The following is an 18,577-nucleotide window of genomic DNA, read 5'->3' as shown; positions in this document are numbered from 1 at the left end:
TGGTGAAGGCTTTGAATGCAGCTCATTCTTATCCCCCTGTAACACTGAGTAAGTTAACACTCTGGCCTAAAGCCAAGAGACACACTCTTTCTTCATGAATAATGTTAAAAAACACAACCATTTTTAACCTCGACAGAATAGATTTTCATAAGCTGACAGCAGCATGGTTTGCTGTCGGGAAGGTTGTTCTAAACGTTTCAGTAAATATTTTATTTTCGCTGAGGTCTTTCCTGTTTAATATAAAGATATGAACTCAGAAAGTATTTATATGTGGGAGCAAGTGGGCATTCTCCAGTTGTGTCTATGGAGAATGCAAGTGAAAACGTGTGGGCGCACTTCTGAGGGAAACATTGTGTAAATCTGTCTGCAGTGGAGGCTAGACATATCTTCGAAGAAAAATAGAATTTCAGATATCCTTCTCTTTTTTTCTCCCTGCTACATCTGTTCATTTCTCTCTTTTTCTTCATTCTATGTTCATCTATATACTTATCTCTATCTTCCTTACATTTTCTTCCCTTTTCTTATGTCTGTGGCATTTACTCCTCCCTATACATCCCTTTCTGTCTTATGTCATCTCTTTCACGTTAATTATGCATCCCATCCTTACATCTCTCCTTTTAGAAGTTTGTTTTTCCAGATCACTTCTCTTTTCCTGTTGTTTAGGTGATATGGAAATTAACCTGTGTGTGTGTGTGTGTGTGTGTGTGTGTGTGTGTGTGTGTGTGTGTGTGTGTGTGTGTGTGTGTGTGTGTGTGTGTGTGTGTGTGTGTGTAAATAAGGAGTTTTTCAGTGTCACAGTCACAGTGAATCTAAACATATCTAAAATGTCTCATGGCATCTGACTGAGTTATGGCTACAAGAAGGAGTAGGATGACACATGCCTCCCCCTCTGCCTCTATTCTTCAACTCTTCCGTGCTCCCGCACAGTTTGCAGAGTAGATCAAAACTACTACTATGACTAGTTTAATTAATAATTATAATTTATACTTTTTATTAAAATTACAATTTTCACTCTGTTGTTATTACACATAGGCCTGAAATACACACACACATGCTCAAGTCCTTTTACATGCACAAATGGAGAAATGTCAGAGTGAGTGGGCTGCGACTGCTGGACAGGCACCCGTGGCGGTTGGGGGAACGGTTTAGTGCCTTGCTCAAGGGCACCTTTGCAGTGCCCAGGAGGTGAAATGGCATCTCTCTAGCTAATAGTCCACATTCTGTTATTTAGTCTGTACAGGACTCAAAGCACCGGTTCCCAACACAACTCCCTAATGAGTGAGCTACTGCCACAGCCTAGAAGCCTAGCAGCCTAGCAACTAGAAGCAGGGGGAAACAGCTAGCCTGTCTTTGTCCAAAGTAAAAAAATAAAAAATTGATGACCAGCACCTTCACATTTTATTAATTGACACATTATATCTTGTTTGTTTAATCTGTACACCAACAGAAAAGTGTAAACAAAAAATGTTGTAGTTTCAGGTAAAAATTTGAAAAGACCCAAGCTAGCTTTTCCCTCTGCTTCAGCAAAGCTACTCATAGTACTTGTAGAGACAATATTTCCAAATTATTCTGCAGATAGTTGCTAACTAAACAGTAACCCAACAGTAGCTGTATTTTCTTTGCTAGCACCATTTTTGTAAGAGTAGGTGCAGGTGTTTTCGAAGAACATATTGGAAAATAGTAAGGATGTATATTTCATTAAGTCTGTGTTGGAATTAATGAATAAATAACATCAAATACTTACAGAAAAGTGCTGTGACAAACAGATGCATGAAAAGAGACATACATTCAATCAAGCCAAATAAATAAAGACACTGTTAAGAAGAAATGAAGATGTGAAATACATGAAAATGAAACCAAACAAATATAGCTTAACAATAACAAAGGGATTTAAAAAAAATAAATAAAAGCGAAATAAAATCAAATGCTTATGTGATGTTTACTAGCCATGTTTATCACACCATCCTGGAGACAGTTTAGGCTAAAAAAAAAAAATGTCAGTCACCTGGCATCGGTCCAGTTGTACTTTGAGTGTTTCTGGTTCAGATGATGGGGGTGCCTGGACTTTGAGCCAGTTCTCACTGCTGTCCACAGCCTGCTCACACTGCTCATATAAGCTGTAGAAGACCAGCACCTGCAGGACACACACACAGTAACACATTTTGAATAAAGATGAAAAATGCCTCTCCCACAAAGACACAAGGAAACACCCACACAGCATATGTTTTCTTTCATAAAAAACTCTTTCCTAGTTTGCAGAAGAGCTGCATGATAAGTCAGAATGACGTACCTGTGATAACCTGAGAGTGAGTCATATCACATTGAAATTCTAACTCTACCTGGGTATATGCATAGTAGATTTGTGCTATTTTAACTTGCCTCTTGGACACCTTCAGAGGCAATACGGTATGCACCATATGTTTCAAGTACAGAAAAAACATGGTTTATAGTGACACCTATTGGCCCATCTTTAGAGCATCCTGTCCCCAATACAAGAAAGATTTGTCACATTACTATCTATAGCTTTCATTAAAGCAGACAAAATTAAGAAACTAGTATTTTGAAAACAACTAGACATTCTAAAACAACTTTTTAAACCTTTTTTCCCCACATAAATATGAACACATATGATGGATTATAGCAGACAATATAATAATACAAAAAACAATTACACATATACTGTTACTGAGAAAAATTCCACTAAGACTTGGTCATGCCTATTTCACATGCCACTGGGCACTGAACTGTAAAACGGCTTCAATATATAATACAACAAATCAATAAAAATAAAGGAAAATGTTACACCTCAAGATCACTTTAGGAGTCATGTTGAGTACTATGCAGCTTCTGTGGCTCTTCTGTGGAGCTTGACCCATACTAGGGACTAAAAAGTCAGGATAATTCAGTCCCTGCTGCACGATTCTTTTTTAAATCTGTCTCTAATCCTCAACATTATAATACTAAATAGCTGGAGTACAGCTTTAAAATTTTACAATACCATAAAGATGTCCGTGCAGCTGCTCATGTAAAAGCTGTTTTTGTCAATTTCTGGAGTGGTATATTTGAGAAAGACGAGGTGCTACAAACATAACTTATATAATACTGAACTTGGTGAGTGCAGATTAATTAGGCAACTGCAATCAAAAAAGAAAAGAAAAACATGTACTGTATGTGTGTGTACCTTTGTCTGGTAAGCCAGCCATGCCAGCCTGTCTGCCAACAGGGCACAGAATCCCACCCAGCGCTGGTTCAGCTGCTCCGCTGCCTGGGCAATGTCATCAGCACGACTCCCTTCTGGGGGGGTCATACAGAGAAAGAGAGGGGACTGTCAAACACACACACACACACACACACACACACACATACATACTCAATGATACATGCTTCACAGTCCACATGGGCATGACTGGCCTCTCTATAGGGGACAGACATAAATACACACTCACTCCATGAACACAAAAAGTAGTGAATGTCATCTGTAGGAGAGGTGAGGTGAGCCATCAATATTCTGCACAAAATGTGAGCTTCAAAAACATTTTATTGGCCTGCTCACTGAACACAGGGACCCATACACACATCTAACTGTGCATTCACGCTCACTGCCGTCATTTTTTAAAATGTAAATAGCCAATTTAAAAGACACATATAAGTCCAGTGTCCGGAAAATGAAAACCTCCAAGAGGTTCCAGGAGGGAAAAATCAATGCTAAAGTTGTACAAAGATGGATTCACGCTCCTGCCTCTAAAAGGGCAAACTGAAGCCCATCGGTTGGATGATAATTGGACCTGGAGGCAGCATCCTGGCTTGCATGTCTCAAGATTGCTTCTTCTTCCTGTAATCGTACCTCCATTAGGTTCCACTTACAGTACATGTCAAGCATTTGGCTGATGCTGTTTTTTTGCATGGAGCTGAGGGTCACAGACAGGTGACGGAAGTCAGAAGTATTGAGAGATTAAATAACACATTGCTGGCTTTGTCTTTTCATGGGAACTGTTAATAATGACGATAATATAGAATAACACCATTCTTTAAGATTTTTTTTTTTTACTTAAAGCTTTAGTGCGTAACCTTTCGATATTAATGAACGTCCGTTACATTCAAGCCATTGCCAAATGAGTAGCTACAAAGCTAATTAAGACCATCAGCTCCACACAACTTGTTGTATTTCTCAGTAGGACTATGTCCAGAAGATTGTGGCGTCCGGCGCAGAAGCTCTAGTGAAGATAATTACCTCTTCTGAAGAGTCCATCGTGTTTTTTTAATCCTCTGTGTCCTCCTTGCATACTAGCAACTGCATGGAGGAGGGGTGGTGGCGCGTGCGCAATCACGGAAGGCTGTATCATGTGGACCGCCGACAGTGTTGTTGTCATTACTTCGAATTCCTCATGGGGGAGACAGAAACTACGCACTATAGCTTTAAAAATTTGCTTGTTTGTTTATTGAATTCCTGGCAATGCTTACTGCTTGTAATGAGGTAATGTTTTTGAAGCTTTATTCATAAGCTTTATTAAGATTTTTTCCAGGTCATGTAATTGATTATTTGCACACAAAGGCATTGATAAATAAAATCTCTACTACACACGCACACACACACACACACACACACACACACACACACACACACACACACACACATACATACACACAATTAAGTTGAGTAATGTTCTGGCATGTTCTGTTTGGATAGTGGTTAGAGCAGTAAAAGTGAAAAGTATAAATTGAGTGTTTCTCTGGTTTCAGAAGCCTCAACAATTGCACAAGGACAGAGGAGAGGACGAACAAGAAGAAACATCTCTCTCTTTCTGTCTGTTCCTCTCTCTATCAGTGTTTCTATGGAGACAAGGGGAGAGGGTGGGACAGGTGGAGACGTTGCCATGGGGACAGACAGGGTGTGTGCGTGCGTGTGTGTGTATGCATGTGAATGAGTGTGTGTAAGTGTGAGAGTGCACGTTACCCTGCTCGACCAGGGTCTGCGCTGTGCGTGTTGCTTCCTGAAGCTTTCGGTATTTCTCTGGCCGCTCTCTTTCTATCACCTTTGGCAAAGAGAAAGAGAGGTGGGGAGATAGAGTGATGGGGAAGAGTAGGAGATAGGAAATTAAAGGACAAGAAACCGACAAGAAGAGGCAGCAAAATAAAAAGAACGATAGGCAGATAGCAGGAGAATTATTATTAATTAATAATTAATTAACTTTTTTTCTTAATACATTGTAACCCCCCCCCCCCATTGGCAGGTTGAGAACCACTCTAAAGTGCTGGTTCTTCAAGTCACTATACTTGTTGTGCCATTTACTGTTTATCTGGAAGTCTTGTGTAGTTGAGCATTGCTCCCTTGTATATACTATGTTGGCGTATACATTACAGTTTATGAATTAAATATTTTTACTACTGTATGTTTAAACGATTTATACAGTATGTAGAGGCAACCAAGATCAGGAGGACATTTTGAAGAATCTGCCTACATACAGTAAAATTCACGAGTGTGCATCTATTATCCAATTGCATGCATTATTTGTAATGCCAGTAGTTAAGTTTTATATCTTATATGTTGTTCACAAACAGTGCTTAAAAGCTTCATACAGTGTTTATGGGGATTGCAGTGGATTGTGGATTGTTAAACCAATTTATTATTCATGATTTGTCAGCACATTTACAAATGTGGACTAACAGTCACAACAGTTTTTGTTGCGCCTAATCTACAGCTTTAATTGTTTATCATTAACAAACCCTGCATCAGCGCTATGTGAGCCATTTCTAAGCTTTATCTATTCAGGGATTTTTTTGTGAATGTATATAAAGATTTTACTGCCTCTAATTTCAAGTTCTAGCAAGTTTTGAGTCAATAACAAGCAATTTAGAAAACACAATATGGTAAATGAATTAGTACAGTGTTTGAATTTAATGTTAAGCTTTGGCTCTCAATACTTACAAAATGTCATATATATATATATATATATATATATATATATATGCTTAATTTGATTAATTCAAAGAGGCTCAGACCAATATTTTTATATGAACAATGGGTTGAATTACTATGTGTAATGTGAAAGCGGTCACTTGTTGTGATGAGGCCACTATGACCAATGAGCAGCCAAACAGAAACGTGAACGAACTGTGAATGTGCATACAACCAATCACTGATCCCCATTGTTTGTCTGGGGAACTCTTTCACCTTTGCTTTTATTTTTAATCAAATTAAGTTCTTTTTTCAAAATACAGAGTTTACAAGAGTGAATTTATTACAGTGTCTGGATTTTCTCCATCAAAGTATGTGTTAATGCATGCACCATAGGCGTAGGATGGAGGACAATTATTTCAGTGCTTAGCACACCTAGAGAGTCCACATTTTAACACCATGGACGTCATAAACAAAGCATTATCAATGCAGTTCTTTAGAAAAGAACGACTTTCTCTTTTGGCATGACAGCTAAGCGTGAGCATAATGACAGGTTCTGTCAGAAAGAGCCACAACAGCCTTAACAAGGATTTTATGTTGACTTCAAAAAGAATAGCGTTTTTTTCAGACATTGTGCATTGCTTGTTTTTATATTGGATTAGGTAATATTGAGTGAGACGGAACATAATAAACGTCTATGTAAGCGCTGAAAAGTATAATATTATAATTATTATTGTGGTGAAAAAAAAAATATATATATACTATATATATATATATATATATATATAGCTACATTCCATTTAAATTTGTTGGCAACGCTTCACCAAATAGCAAACAAAATTAGAAACTACCTAGAGAACACAGCATTTAGCAGCTAAAGAGACGGATATTTTTCTCATTAGTTGGTACAGACCAAAAAATAGAGTGAATATTGGACATATATTCATCACCTGGACACAAACACAACTCCAAATGAATGATAATGTTGCTCTGTGTCTGCTGAATATTACTTACCCACCTGTGTGATGGAACCTTGTTATTTCAGCATCACAGGTCTACTGGGCATGAAACACATACAGTGCTTTTACCTGGACTTTGTCATGCAGCTCCTGAATGCTGCCGTCCTTGCGTGACACAGAGAACTCGGGGCTCTGTAGGATGGCCTCGCCCCGGGTCATGTAGCTGTGGACCTCTGTGAAGTCCACGTCAAACCTGATGACACAAACACAAACATGCATTTGGCAATATTACTTGCTGTGCTTAAATTGTTGAGCACATAAGATACTTTCTATAAAAAGTACATTTTTATGATTGCATCCTTAATTGTTCCTGTTAACTCTAAATGATTTAATTTGCTGATTGCTTAGTACTTCACTGCAGCTGATAACATTAAAAGTCAGATTTAGCATTTTCCTCACATGTATTTTAAACAGCAACTTGAATCTCTACATAGTACCCTAAAAGTAGAAATAAAAATGTAATTAAATACATTTAAAGTTATTATATTTAGATGCTGTTAAAAACGAAGTCTGTGACTCATTTTAGTCAACACATCAAAACTTGGATTTGATTGGCTCTCCTCATTAAATTATACATTATATTCAACTCCATTCAATCAGGCAGACATGGAGAGTCACCTCATTACCTCATTCAGTTAGAGACAGGTTGTCAGCCAATCAAGGTCTAGAACTGTGAGAAGTTTGTTTTCATGTTCATTTAGTAAATATTTCTTTAATACTTACTGACATGATTAAAACATTATTGAATGAATCAATCAATGAATAGTTTTATTTTTGTGTCTGGACATTTACATTACCGACACATTAATAAGCAACAAACCAAATATCTTAACCATCGTACACAATAAATTGACCTCATGTAATAATGAACAGCCTACATATAATGTCCCAGAAAATATTAATCAATGGGAACTTTAATGTAGCCTAAAAGTACAAGCTTTTAAGTCATCTATGTAATCACTAAAAACTAACATAACAGCAGTGGTGGAAAAAACATTCGTATCCTTTTCTTAAAAGAGTACTCCAGATCCATATTACACATCTATAAAGCTGCGGATTTCCAAGAGACAGATTTAAAAATGCAGTTTTTTGCTTGAGTCAGTCTTACGTAAAGTCAGCGTGAAAGCAGCCTTAGTCCCTAAGACTAAAGCCCCCAAAACACTGGATTCTACATTTCCCATTACCCAACTCAATATATTGTTTTTGTTTGAAACTCCCTGCCTATTAAACACCTACAGCTTTCAAACTTCCTCTCTTTCAAACATTCCCCGAATTTGGATTTCTGTTATACATTTGTAGTATTCAAGCAGAAGCTGAGACAACCCTGATGACATCACTATGACATCATCAGGGTTATAAATGTCAAATTGAAATACGCAATACAGTTCCTTGAAGCTGTAAAAAAGTACTGTACTGACTTTCCACCACTGCATAACAGATCCTCCTCTAAGGTCACTTGCTTTAATACCTATTCTCTATTATTACCGTCACAAATACTTATTATCAGTATCTGCAGTAGCCTAATTTTGATCACCTACCTGCTGAGATAAGACAGTAGAAAGGGGTGCATGTAACTGAACATTTCACATAAGTTAGAAAAGAAATTTTGGATGTTATAAGAATTATTCAAAGTAGAATTCCTCAGTAGCTATGTTTCCATCCACACGTTTTTATCCGAATTAAGTGATATCGAATGAAAAATGCCTTATGGAAACAGTAAAATTCGATTGAATTTCATGAATATCGACTCAAAGGAAATACGTTCGGTCTCATCTGATTTTATCTTGATCGATATACGGCTTATGCGATAAACGCTGATGGAAACGTTATTTGCCGAATAAATTAATGAATTGCGACTAAGTTTTAGGTCATTTTATGGTTGCAACCTGCCACAAAACGAAGAAGACAAACTTTTAGTTCATTTCCGCCCAGTATTTCCGCTCTGTTTGCACACAACGGGTGTCAACAAAGACAGATGTAAGTGGACGAACAAGGAGACAAGAGACTTTTTGATTTTAATTTACGAGGAAAATATAATGGCTATTTTAGATAGCAAAAATCTAAGAAATGCCATCGTTTATCAGGAACTCGCGAAGGAAATGACCAACAAAGGTTACGACAAGCCATGGGACGTCCTCCGGAGTAAATGGAAGGCGCTCAAACAGCGATACACGTCTCAAAAAAGAGAGTTGTCTCGCAGCGGTGCCGGAGTGAAAATAAAAGGCAAGTTCCACCTTTTTGATGAGCTGGATCAGATCCTCGGCCAAAGGCCCATCGGAGCTTCCTTGGCTTCTAATATTAACAACAACTACTTTTGTCTAGCAAAACTTTGTTCGCAAATGTTTGCTTGAATGTTGTGCGATTCAGTGCGAAAATGAATGGAAACACCTTAAAATGTCTCAAATCAATTCCATAGACCAATTTAATCGCAAAACAGCAGGTGACGTCATTACGAACAGGTTTTTATTCGCTTTAAAGCTGTTGGATGGAAACACACTTTCACCAGCTTTATTCGCATGAGTTTGTGGATGGAAACATAGCTAGTGAGTGAGAAAACACACACCTACCTTTTTCGGAGTTCAGAATCCACCACAACTTGTCTCTTCTTCTGTGGTGGCGGTGACTCTCGGGTCTGGCGCACAGCTGACACCTTCTCCCTTGTTGTCACCTTGGTAACGGTCGCTGTGACAGAGTGGGTCAGCTCAGACTGCTGGGCCACGCTGACAGCCGATGAGAGCTAAATGTGCGCACGCACCAAACAATACATTTAGACAAACTGTAAGCAACAGCAGGCGCTATGTCAGTTTACAAGGATCTGTCAAAGTCGTACAGATCCCAAATCCCCACTTGACGCACTCTCAGTCTTGCACACACACACACACACACACACACACACACACACACACACACACACACACACACACACACACACACACACACACACACACACACACACAGAGTGCAACAGTGTCATTGAGCTACATATGTGAATATGAGTGTCTGTCTGTGTGTGTGTGTACTCAGACAACTATGAAATGGTTAAGTAGCGACTTGGGATTTCTGTGTAACTGCACAAAAGAATAAATGAGAGAGAGAAATTAGAGAGAAAAGTGTGTGTGTGTGTGTGTATGTGTGTGTGTGTGTGTGTGTGTGTCTGTGTGTGTGTGTGTGTAGGTTTGTTTCAGCAAAGAGGAGCCTAATGACAGTTAAGTAGCGAGTACAAGATGCGATAGCCTTGCTTCCATGGGAACGTGTGTGTTCGCAGCAGAAGTGTGTGTGCCTGCACAGGTCAATCTGCTACTTATCTGACTGATTATAATGGACATGTAATTGAGAAAGAGGGAGAGACAAAGAGATTGAGAGAGGGAGTGAAAGACGGATGGTGAAGCAACTTTGGTAAATTGTTTATGTTGTTATCAGATGTTATCTGTGTTCTAATATTTCAGTTCATACATGAGTTTACATATATTTTGAATAGTGTATTATAAATAGAAATATGTAGTTTAGTTTAGTTTAATTAAAACAAAGGTTCAGTAATTTCCTAAAACTGTTCACTATAGTTTTTAGTGACTCAAACAGGAGGAAATAGTGTTTTTTTTTCAGTGGACTATTTACAGCTGTGGCTTACTCCACATTTGATTCTCCACTGCTGTGCTTCCTAAAGGGGGTACCACATAAGAATAGTGACATTTTAACTACATTTTTATGTTTATGTCTAAATGGATATCAAGCTTAAAGCTTAATTTTGAGTACAGAAAGGGCTGCCTGAGAAGGGGCACTTGAGGGCATAAAGGTTCCTTTGCAAACCTATAATATAAATAATTACAAGCATTTACTCAATTCTCAGTGTGACGCTCTCCAAAGAGCTTCAAGACTAAAAGTAACATTACAGTGCAGTGTCTTTATTAGCTAAAAACACAGATGTAACAACAATGATAAAAAACTAAGAGGAGTTTGTTTAGTTGCAGAAAGAGAACAACAAGGAGAAGTGAAAATTGAGCAATCAAACAAAGTGATGAAGAACGATAATTGTATGGCAGTGCTGATTGAAAGCACCTCTGCCATCACTGTGTGTTTGCTTAGGGTAGTGCAATCATGAAAGGATTGCACACATAATTGTCAGTATTGTGGCGTGTAACATAAACCTTTCTAGGTGTTCAAGGACCTCTCTCACCAAGCCAGTACATTTATTTCTCTCCGTCCCTCAGGCCAAACACTTGCAGCTACCAGGACTCTCACAGCAGTGTTCTTCTAGCTGGACAAATGTAACCTAATGTCATCTGTAGGCTATAAACTAAAACAGACCAGTTTGGTAAATTAGAACAGAGCACACTGACTCTTATTTAAGAATAGAAGAAGAGAAGCTACGACTTGTCTTATAGGCCCTGTTCCTGGATCTGAGTGATCGGATCACAATTGGACAGCTCTCGGTACGTGTGTTCCCACCTGGCAGTAGAATGTGTCTTCAAATGCGTCTTAAGTAACCTCTTGTGATCGGATCTCACTTCCCCACTTTATATGCAAATAAACATGTACATCATTTTCGTGTGCATACAGTCTGGATGTGTGAGTGTGTGTGTTTATAAATGTGAGTTGTAAATATCACATAAAAAACGCGATGACTTGAAAAAACCACAGTAAAAAAAAAAAAGTCTCATTAAAAGTCTCAGTGTGGTCAGCTCTTAGCACGTTTGTAGCTTCTAACTGAATCTCTGTGGTTTTAAGTTAGTTTATATATTGTATCTGCTTTATTTTCCTGTTATGTTCGCTTATAGGAGTCCTGTAACATAACTGCTGATGAAACACAATAATGGGGGGGCTTTTATTGTGAAGAATTTATAAGAAATTAAACTGTTTCACAGCCACTGCTTTCAGTTTGCCGGCTTACGCAGCTCTGTGGAGACTAATAAATAACAAAAGGAGACGACATAAGAGCAGGAATGTAATGAATGAATTCGGGGGCATTTTATGAAAGAAAAAATTCATCTGTACTTAGAGTTGTCCACTTGTGATCGGATCACTTAGATCAAATTTTACTACCAGGTGGAAACGGGGACAGAAAGAAGGCATGTGGTTCAGTTTTTGATAGCCTTTGTCTACATTGGTAACACTTAAACTGCCTTTAATCCTAACTGTCTTCCTTTGTTCAATCTGCTATTCTTTAATCAGCCCTTTCTTTTTTAAATCTTGGTTTAAGTTGCAACTTCCTGCTGGTTTTCATTCTACTACCTAATCACAAACTGATTAAGTCTTGGGACATTGAGTGAATGAAATAAAGTGCTATCAGCCAGCTGGTAGACCAGACTCTCAGCCCTCAGGACCAAAGCTGCCAGACTGACCTAACCAGACCATAGGCTAAAGGCTAAAACAAAGTTGTTATGGCTAAACTTTACCTTTACCCATGAAGTTAACTTACATGTCCAATTCACACTTTCGTAACCTAGGCTAATCCTTTTCTTACGGGGGAATACCATTTGTGGCAATGGAAGGTTTATGCTCATTTAAAGACATTTGCTTATTTTAAAGGAATAGTTTAACATTTTGGGGAATATACACTTTTTTGTCAAGAGTTTGATGAGATCTATAGAGATTGAGCCGGGGGTCTATCAGATTAGTTTAGCATAAAGACTGAAAGTAGAGGGAATCAGCTATTCTGTTTATTAAGTTTAGTTTCACTATCAAACATGTATATTGCATGTGTTTAATCTGTACAAAAACGACAAGCTGCTGTTTTATGGGAACTTTGCTGGAACTATTTCTTGGCTGGACACAACGTCCTCTGGTTCTCTGGCAACCTCATGTTGATGGACAGTGTTGGGCAAGTTAATTAAAAAAATGAAATTACTTATAACATAGTCCTTATTTAATCAACATGTAGGCTTTCTATTTGAAATGTTAGTGTTGTTAATAATGTTTCATTCCATTCTGTGAGAGGTTTGAAAAAAGTCGTTATTTGTATCCTAGAGTGAAACACTGTTTTCCTATCTGTGTGAAGAGAGCTTGGGACAATCCTTCCTCCCATCCTGACTCTCTTATCTAACTACACCTCAACTAAATGAATGGCGCGATTGTTAGAGAATGTATATCCTTGTTAGGGCTGGGCGATATATCGATATAAACAAATATATCGATATATTTTTAAATGAGATATGGAATTAGACCATATCGCATATATCGATATAGTTCAAATGTGATCCTTGCTCCCATAGATATGTCGCCGTGAGGTTCTAAACATACGTCAAAACCCGCCGCCATCTTGGAACAGGGGTCCGAAGCATTCAGATCAACGCTAAAGATGCCGGACTTTTGTACTGCTTAATTATGTTCGGATAGAGGAAATGAAAAGAACAAACAGCATGGATAACATTTAACAGGTGACAATGTGTTTTATGATTATATATGCGGCCGACCACAATTCCGCTGAGCTCCGCCGCAGCGGGAGGCGGAGAGCCCGCCTGCGGGCCCTCTCTTCCCCGGCAAAAACAATGCAGCCTGCGCTCGCGGTCCCTGCTGATCCAGATCGAACAGCCAAATACAGAGTTGTGACCGTTAGATCTTACACGTCGCCGGACGAACTGTATGTCGATATCGGCGGAAAGTTCCACTAAGTTTGCCGGGCGGGGCGGAAGGAAAGCGGCGGGAGCAGGGCAAAGCCACCGCCCGTCCGCGGCTGCAGTATCTGGAGCTCAGCTGCACTTACATATAACGGCTTAAATACATACAGAAATAAATAGTGGAGGAATGAGCCTGGACATTTCAGTCTGTTTAAACTTCACCTTGAAGCAGAAACTCTTAGTTCAGAAGGGTGAAGTTTCCGTTTGAACTCAGATCTGTGAACCGATCATAATAAATTTCTTTGTTTTGTAGTCGATAGTTCATCTTTTAGTTTACTTAAGTGGAAGCAGTATCAAGTGGAAGAATGGGACTATAACCTAGGCTTACAGGCATGAGGCATTACATTTTGAACAAAGTAGATTATATTAATATCAAAAGCTTAATTGACCTTTGGAACGAATCACAAATAGCCTATGGAGCTTTGATTTCAAAAAAGTTACTCCTGTTATACAGTATTTAGGTTTACATTTTATTGTTATTTGAACAGCTGAGCATTTAATCATGAACCAGGTGAAGAAACCGGTTTATTATTTATTTGATTTTGCAACTGTTTCTATGAAACTACTTGTGACATGTCATATTTGATTTGGGCTTTGACTGAACATTTGCTCTCACTTCGCGGAAAAAATATCGGGATATATATCGTATATCGATATTCAGCCAAAATATATCGGGATATGACTTTTGGTCCATATCGCCCAGCCCTAATCCTTGTGTATCTCATTAAACTTAACCTTAACCCTGCTTCGTGTTGCTTTTTTCTCCAAGCTCGCCATCGCTTTCAGAATCTACTCACAGGGGTCAAGCCAGTAGATGATAGGATTGAAACCACAAAACTATCCTGATCTGATTGTTTCACAACAGTTACACAAAATACAACTATGTAGGACAACTGGGAGTTGCATTGCTCCGCATGTGGTAGAGGCTAACCATCTCCCCCAACCTCCAGCCACAGCACCAACTTAGCATATCCCGACCAGTCTGTCCAAGTGCATACAATAATGTAACTCTACACCAATTCTAATACACCAAAACAAATCCTTAGCAACCTGGTATATAAAGGTTGTAAAACCCAACTGAGTATGTGTTGTGTACCAGGGAGCTGCTCATCTCCAGACTCTGGACCAGTCGGTCCCAGCGCTGGGCGAAGCTGTCCAGTCTAGCCTCCAGTTTGCTGGCCACCTCTTTGTTCTTGACGCTGGACAGCAGGTCCTGACTCATGGAGCATAACTTGTCCATGGTGGGACGCTTCACCTCCAAGTCTGCCTTCACCGTCTGGTGGAACATACATACATACACACGCAACATAGGATGGGGATTTAGGCGTTCCGGTTTTCTTTACAGGACTTGGATGAAAACTACTTCACGTATATTCCACCTCCTTGTTACAGGGAGACTCACAGCAAGATGGCGGAGGCAGGCCACCATCTCTGGCTGGTCCTTCAGGTTGGAGGTCTTGATGGAGCGAACCAGCTCCTCCTTCTGAGTCAGCCAAGAGTCAAATAAACACTGTGAGGAGAGGAGGATAAAGAAGCACAGAGGAAGGAAAGAGGAGAGGAAAGAGGAGGAGAGAGGATAGATGACAATTAACGACGAGAGGAAACAAGAAGAAGGAGAAGAAGTGAGGAGAGGAATAGAGTAGTTGAGTGTAAAGGAGAAGAAAGAAAAGATGAGAGGGAAAGAGGAAAAAAGAAGAGGATAAAGGAGAGGAGAGGTAATGAGGAATAATAGGAGGAGAGGAACATAAAAGAAAAGAAAAGGGAGTGAAACAAGAGGAAATAAGAGAAAAGAAGCAGAGGAGAGAAATCCAATTAGCAGAGATAGAAAAAGAAGAATTTTAGGGGGAAGGAGAGAGGGGAGGGGGGGGAGGGGGGGGGGGGAAATTTTTTTTTGTGTTGTTGCAGAAACAAGAAGGAAAGATATTGCATTAAAATAAAGGAAAAAAAAAAGAAAAGGAAAGAAAAAAAAAAAAAGAAGAAAAAAAAAAAATTTTTTGGGGGGGGTTGGTGCCCTGTGGGTACAAACAGCTCTTGACTGCAGCATCCTCCTCAGGCCTATTTTCTTTGACAGCATCTCTCACTCTGCCCAGAATCACAAGGTGATATTTCTGTTATCAGTGCACGGACAGCTCATTTGCAACCAGAGCCTGGGGTGCTAGTTGAACAAGTGTTTAGCCAGAGATCGGGGGGAAATTGAATTCAATGTATTTCCTGATGTTTTGAATAATTAATAAAATTAAATGTGGTTCTTATGGATATCTCGACGCCATTGCAGCCATTGTTACCTCATTATAAAACACAATGGAGAGGTCATTTAATGATGAATACGTACTTATCTGTGTAACTAAGTAATCACACTTCATCAAATGGGCCGCTGAGGCCCCTAGTCACACATTTGTAATGTAAAATTATACAGTATGCACAGAAACTTTAAAACAGCAAGTCCAGCAAACAAAAACTGAATTATCTACATTTTATTGAACAAAAATATCAGGAATACAAGTTCTTAAAATGTCACTGCTTTGTTGTAATAAAAGATATACTGTATTATAAAAAAATATTTGAATCGATTTCTCTTCAAGTGGCGCCAATGTTAGAGCATTAAATTGTCTTTTTCTTTTAAATAAATAAAACAGTAAATTAAGGGTGACTATGACCCGAAGGGCGGCAAAGCAAATCCAGTTTTGGGCTTTTAATTAGGGCTGATCAGTTAATCGTGTATAATCCGATGTTGTGATTTTAGCTTCCTCAATTAATAACAGAACATGAGCAAATTGGATATCATGAGACACTTAATTTCCTTTACAAAGTCGGCTGTGGCTTAAAATATAAACTGCAAAGACACCAATAAAGGAAAGAGAAACTCTGATTACGTTAAACAGTCACAATGGTCTATGTGAACTCTCACCTGACTGGAATCTGTCCAGTGCCATCATCAGGTCATGTTTTAATTTGTCCAGTACGTTGGTTTATGACCAAATACTTGCAAATACATTGACATGCCAATGAGCCTCATCTTATGAGTTTAATGCCAACTGGTACCACATTATCAATACTTAATGCCTTGTCTGACATTCCATTTTCACCTGGCATTGACATGCATTATATCTGGATATCTTATCTGGATGAGAAAAAATGCATGTATTGTGATCGCTATGTGACAGGGTCAGCCACACCATACATCTTGGCACATCCAAGCAGGTGTAAATGCAATCCATACATGACATAGCATGACAGGGGGGCAGAGCAGACACATTCTTGAGAAAACAATCCATCCGGCAGGTTGAAACGTCAACTAACTCTGCCTATTCCCGCTAGTTTAAGCAAGTCCGGCAAAAGCTTCAAGTAGAAGAAGTAGCTATAAGTCTGCCCTTGCAAAAAATGAATGATGCCCGTCCATGGAATTGCTTGACACGTTTGTTGACAAATCTGCCAGCCCCGCCTAACTAATTTGCATATTAAGATCTTCTCAATTTATACAAATTACAGATAACATAAACTCTTGTTGACAGTAGGTGTAAATGAAGTTAAAGATCAGCATACTAACATGCTGTTGGTGTTTAGCAGGTATAGTGGTTACACTGGGTGGGTGTGGCTCAGGAAGTATAGTCCTTTAACCACAAGGTTGACGGTTCAATCCCCAGCTTCTCCTGTTGAGGTGTCCTTGAGCAAGACACTGAACCCCAAGTAGCTCCAGATGGCAGGCCAACCCCTTGCATGGCAGCTAAAGCTTAGATCGGGCCCAAAAAAATCAAGCCCGACCCTACCCGAGCCCGTGCACATCGTGTCCGAGCCCGGCCCGCCCTGATAAATTAACTGTAATTATAAGCCCGAGCCCGATTTAAACACAACAATTTTTTAATACGTGGGCCGTTACAACTGACGTTCTCAACTACAATTCCTTTTACCTGTGGTTAACAGATTAAGGCAGCAACATAATCAAAGCCCTGGAACCATATAAGAGACTTTCTTGTCTCGATCACCTAATTAATAGGCTACTATCCTTCGGCACGGTCTGCATGCCAACGCACTGGCCGACAACGCGCCAATATAGGAAAGACCATATCTGCTGCTAAAGGACTTGTGAAATATCTGTAACAATCTGGCCTGGTTGCAAAATTATCGAAGACAGTGCTACAGATGGCGGAGACACGATTTAGCACAGTTTACCTCACACTCAAGTCAGTATAGGACATATACCCAGAGCTACGGGAGAAGCTGGATAGGCATAGCTTTCTCCCCACCCAATTAGGCTAATAAAGTAATGATTAAAAAAAGACAAATGCTTGATCAAGGGCCCGGCCCGGCCCGAGGATAGTGGCAGGACATATCTGCCCATCCCGGCCAGCTCCCCCACCATCAATGTATTAATGTGTGTGAATGGGTGAATGAAAGGCCAATTGTAAAGTGCATTGTCTGGCGAGGTCGAAAAGCGCTATATAATGCTGATCTTAGTTTAGCATGTTAGCAACTAACATTTGCTGATTAGCACTAAACATAAAAGTACAGCTGAGGCTGATAGGAATGTTAAATAAAATGTCAATAGAATGTGGAATATAAACTATATTTCTTACACTTGTAGTGCAAAAATGTATTACTTTTTTTTTGGAAGGTAATAGTCTGACTTAGACAAATCAAGTGGTGTCTTCCAAAGTTAGATATTTCAGAACATAATTCCGTCTTTTTGTTATTATCCCTTCATGAATATGAAGTATGTTTCAGCTTTAAATTTTTCTTAAAGCTTGCCGAATGGAGGAGCAGACACAATCTGGATGATCTAATCTCATTATACAGGCAGGAAATACGGCTGTAATACTGCCTCAGTTCCTCAAACACACACACACACAACACACAACACAAAAAAAAAAAAAAAAAAAAAAAAAAAAAACGCCCATACCTGTTCATTAGTGAAGTGCTGCCATTTCAGTAAAATCTCCTGAAGTAGAATCCAGCGTTCTTCTGTCCATCTACAAATGGCAGCCCAGCGGTCACCTAGCACCTGCACACACACACACACACACACACACACACACACACACACACACACA

General features: G+C 39.2%; 1 protein-coding gene across 23 annotated transcripts in view; it reads right to left on the bottom strand.

Annotated features, from left to right (window-relative positions):
- dmd (dystrophin) overlaps positions 1-18,577 on the bottom strand; it is a 470,394-nt gene that overhangs the window by 242,399 nt on the left and 209,418 nt on the right. For 17 of the 23 annotated variants that reach the window (XM_039793561.1, XM_039793552.1, XM_039793539.1 and 14 more), the window contains 10 exons: positions 18,427-18,528; positions 14,932-15,039; positions 14,626-14,805; positions 9,483-9,652; positions 8,454-8,489; positions 6,985-7,108; positions 4,955-5,033; positions 3,182-3,294; positions 2,006-2,134; positions 1,745-1,753 (listed from right to left, as the gene is read on the bottom strand). In XM_039793561.1, coding sequence (XP_039649495.1) covers positions 1,745-1,753; positions 2,006-2,134; positions 3,182-3,294; positions 4,955-5,033; positions 6,985-7,108; positions 8,454-8,489; positions 9,483-9,652; positions 14,626-14,805; positions 14,932-15,039; positions 18,427-18,528 — 1,050 coding nt within the window. The remainder of the gene's footprint in view (positions 1-1,744; positions 1,754-2,005; positions 2,135-3,181; positions 3,295-4,954; positions 5,034-6,984; positions 7,109-8,453; positions 8,490-9,482; positions 9,653-14,625; positions 14,806-14,931; positions 15,040-18,426; positions 18,529-18,577) is intronic. The other 6 variants (XM_039793545.1, XM_039793567.1, XM_039793554.1 and 3 more) reach the window with 3 other exon arrangements.

The sequence above is a fragment of the Perca fluviatilis genome, chromosome 24 (genome assembly GCF_010015445.1).
Source record: "Perca fluviatilis chromosome 24, GENO_Pfluv_1.0, whole genome shotgun sequence".
NCBI classification, from domain to species: domain Eukaryota; kingdom Metazoa; phylum Chordata; class Actinopteri; order Perciformes; family Percidae; genus Perca; species Perca fluviatilis.
Note: the sequence above shows the minus strand (reverse complement) of the source record. Positions and strands in the feature narration are given on the sequence as shown.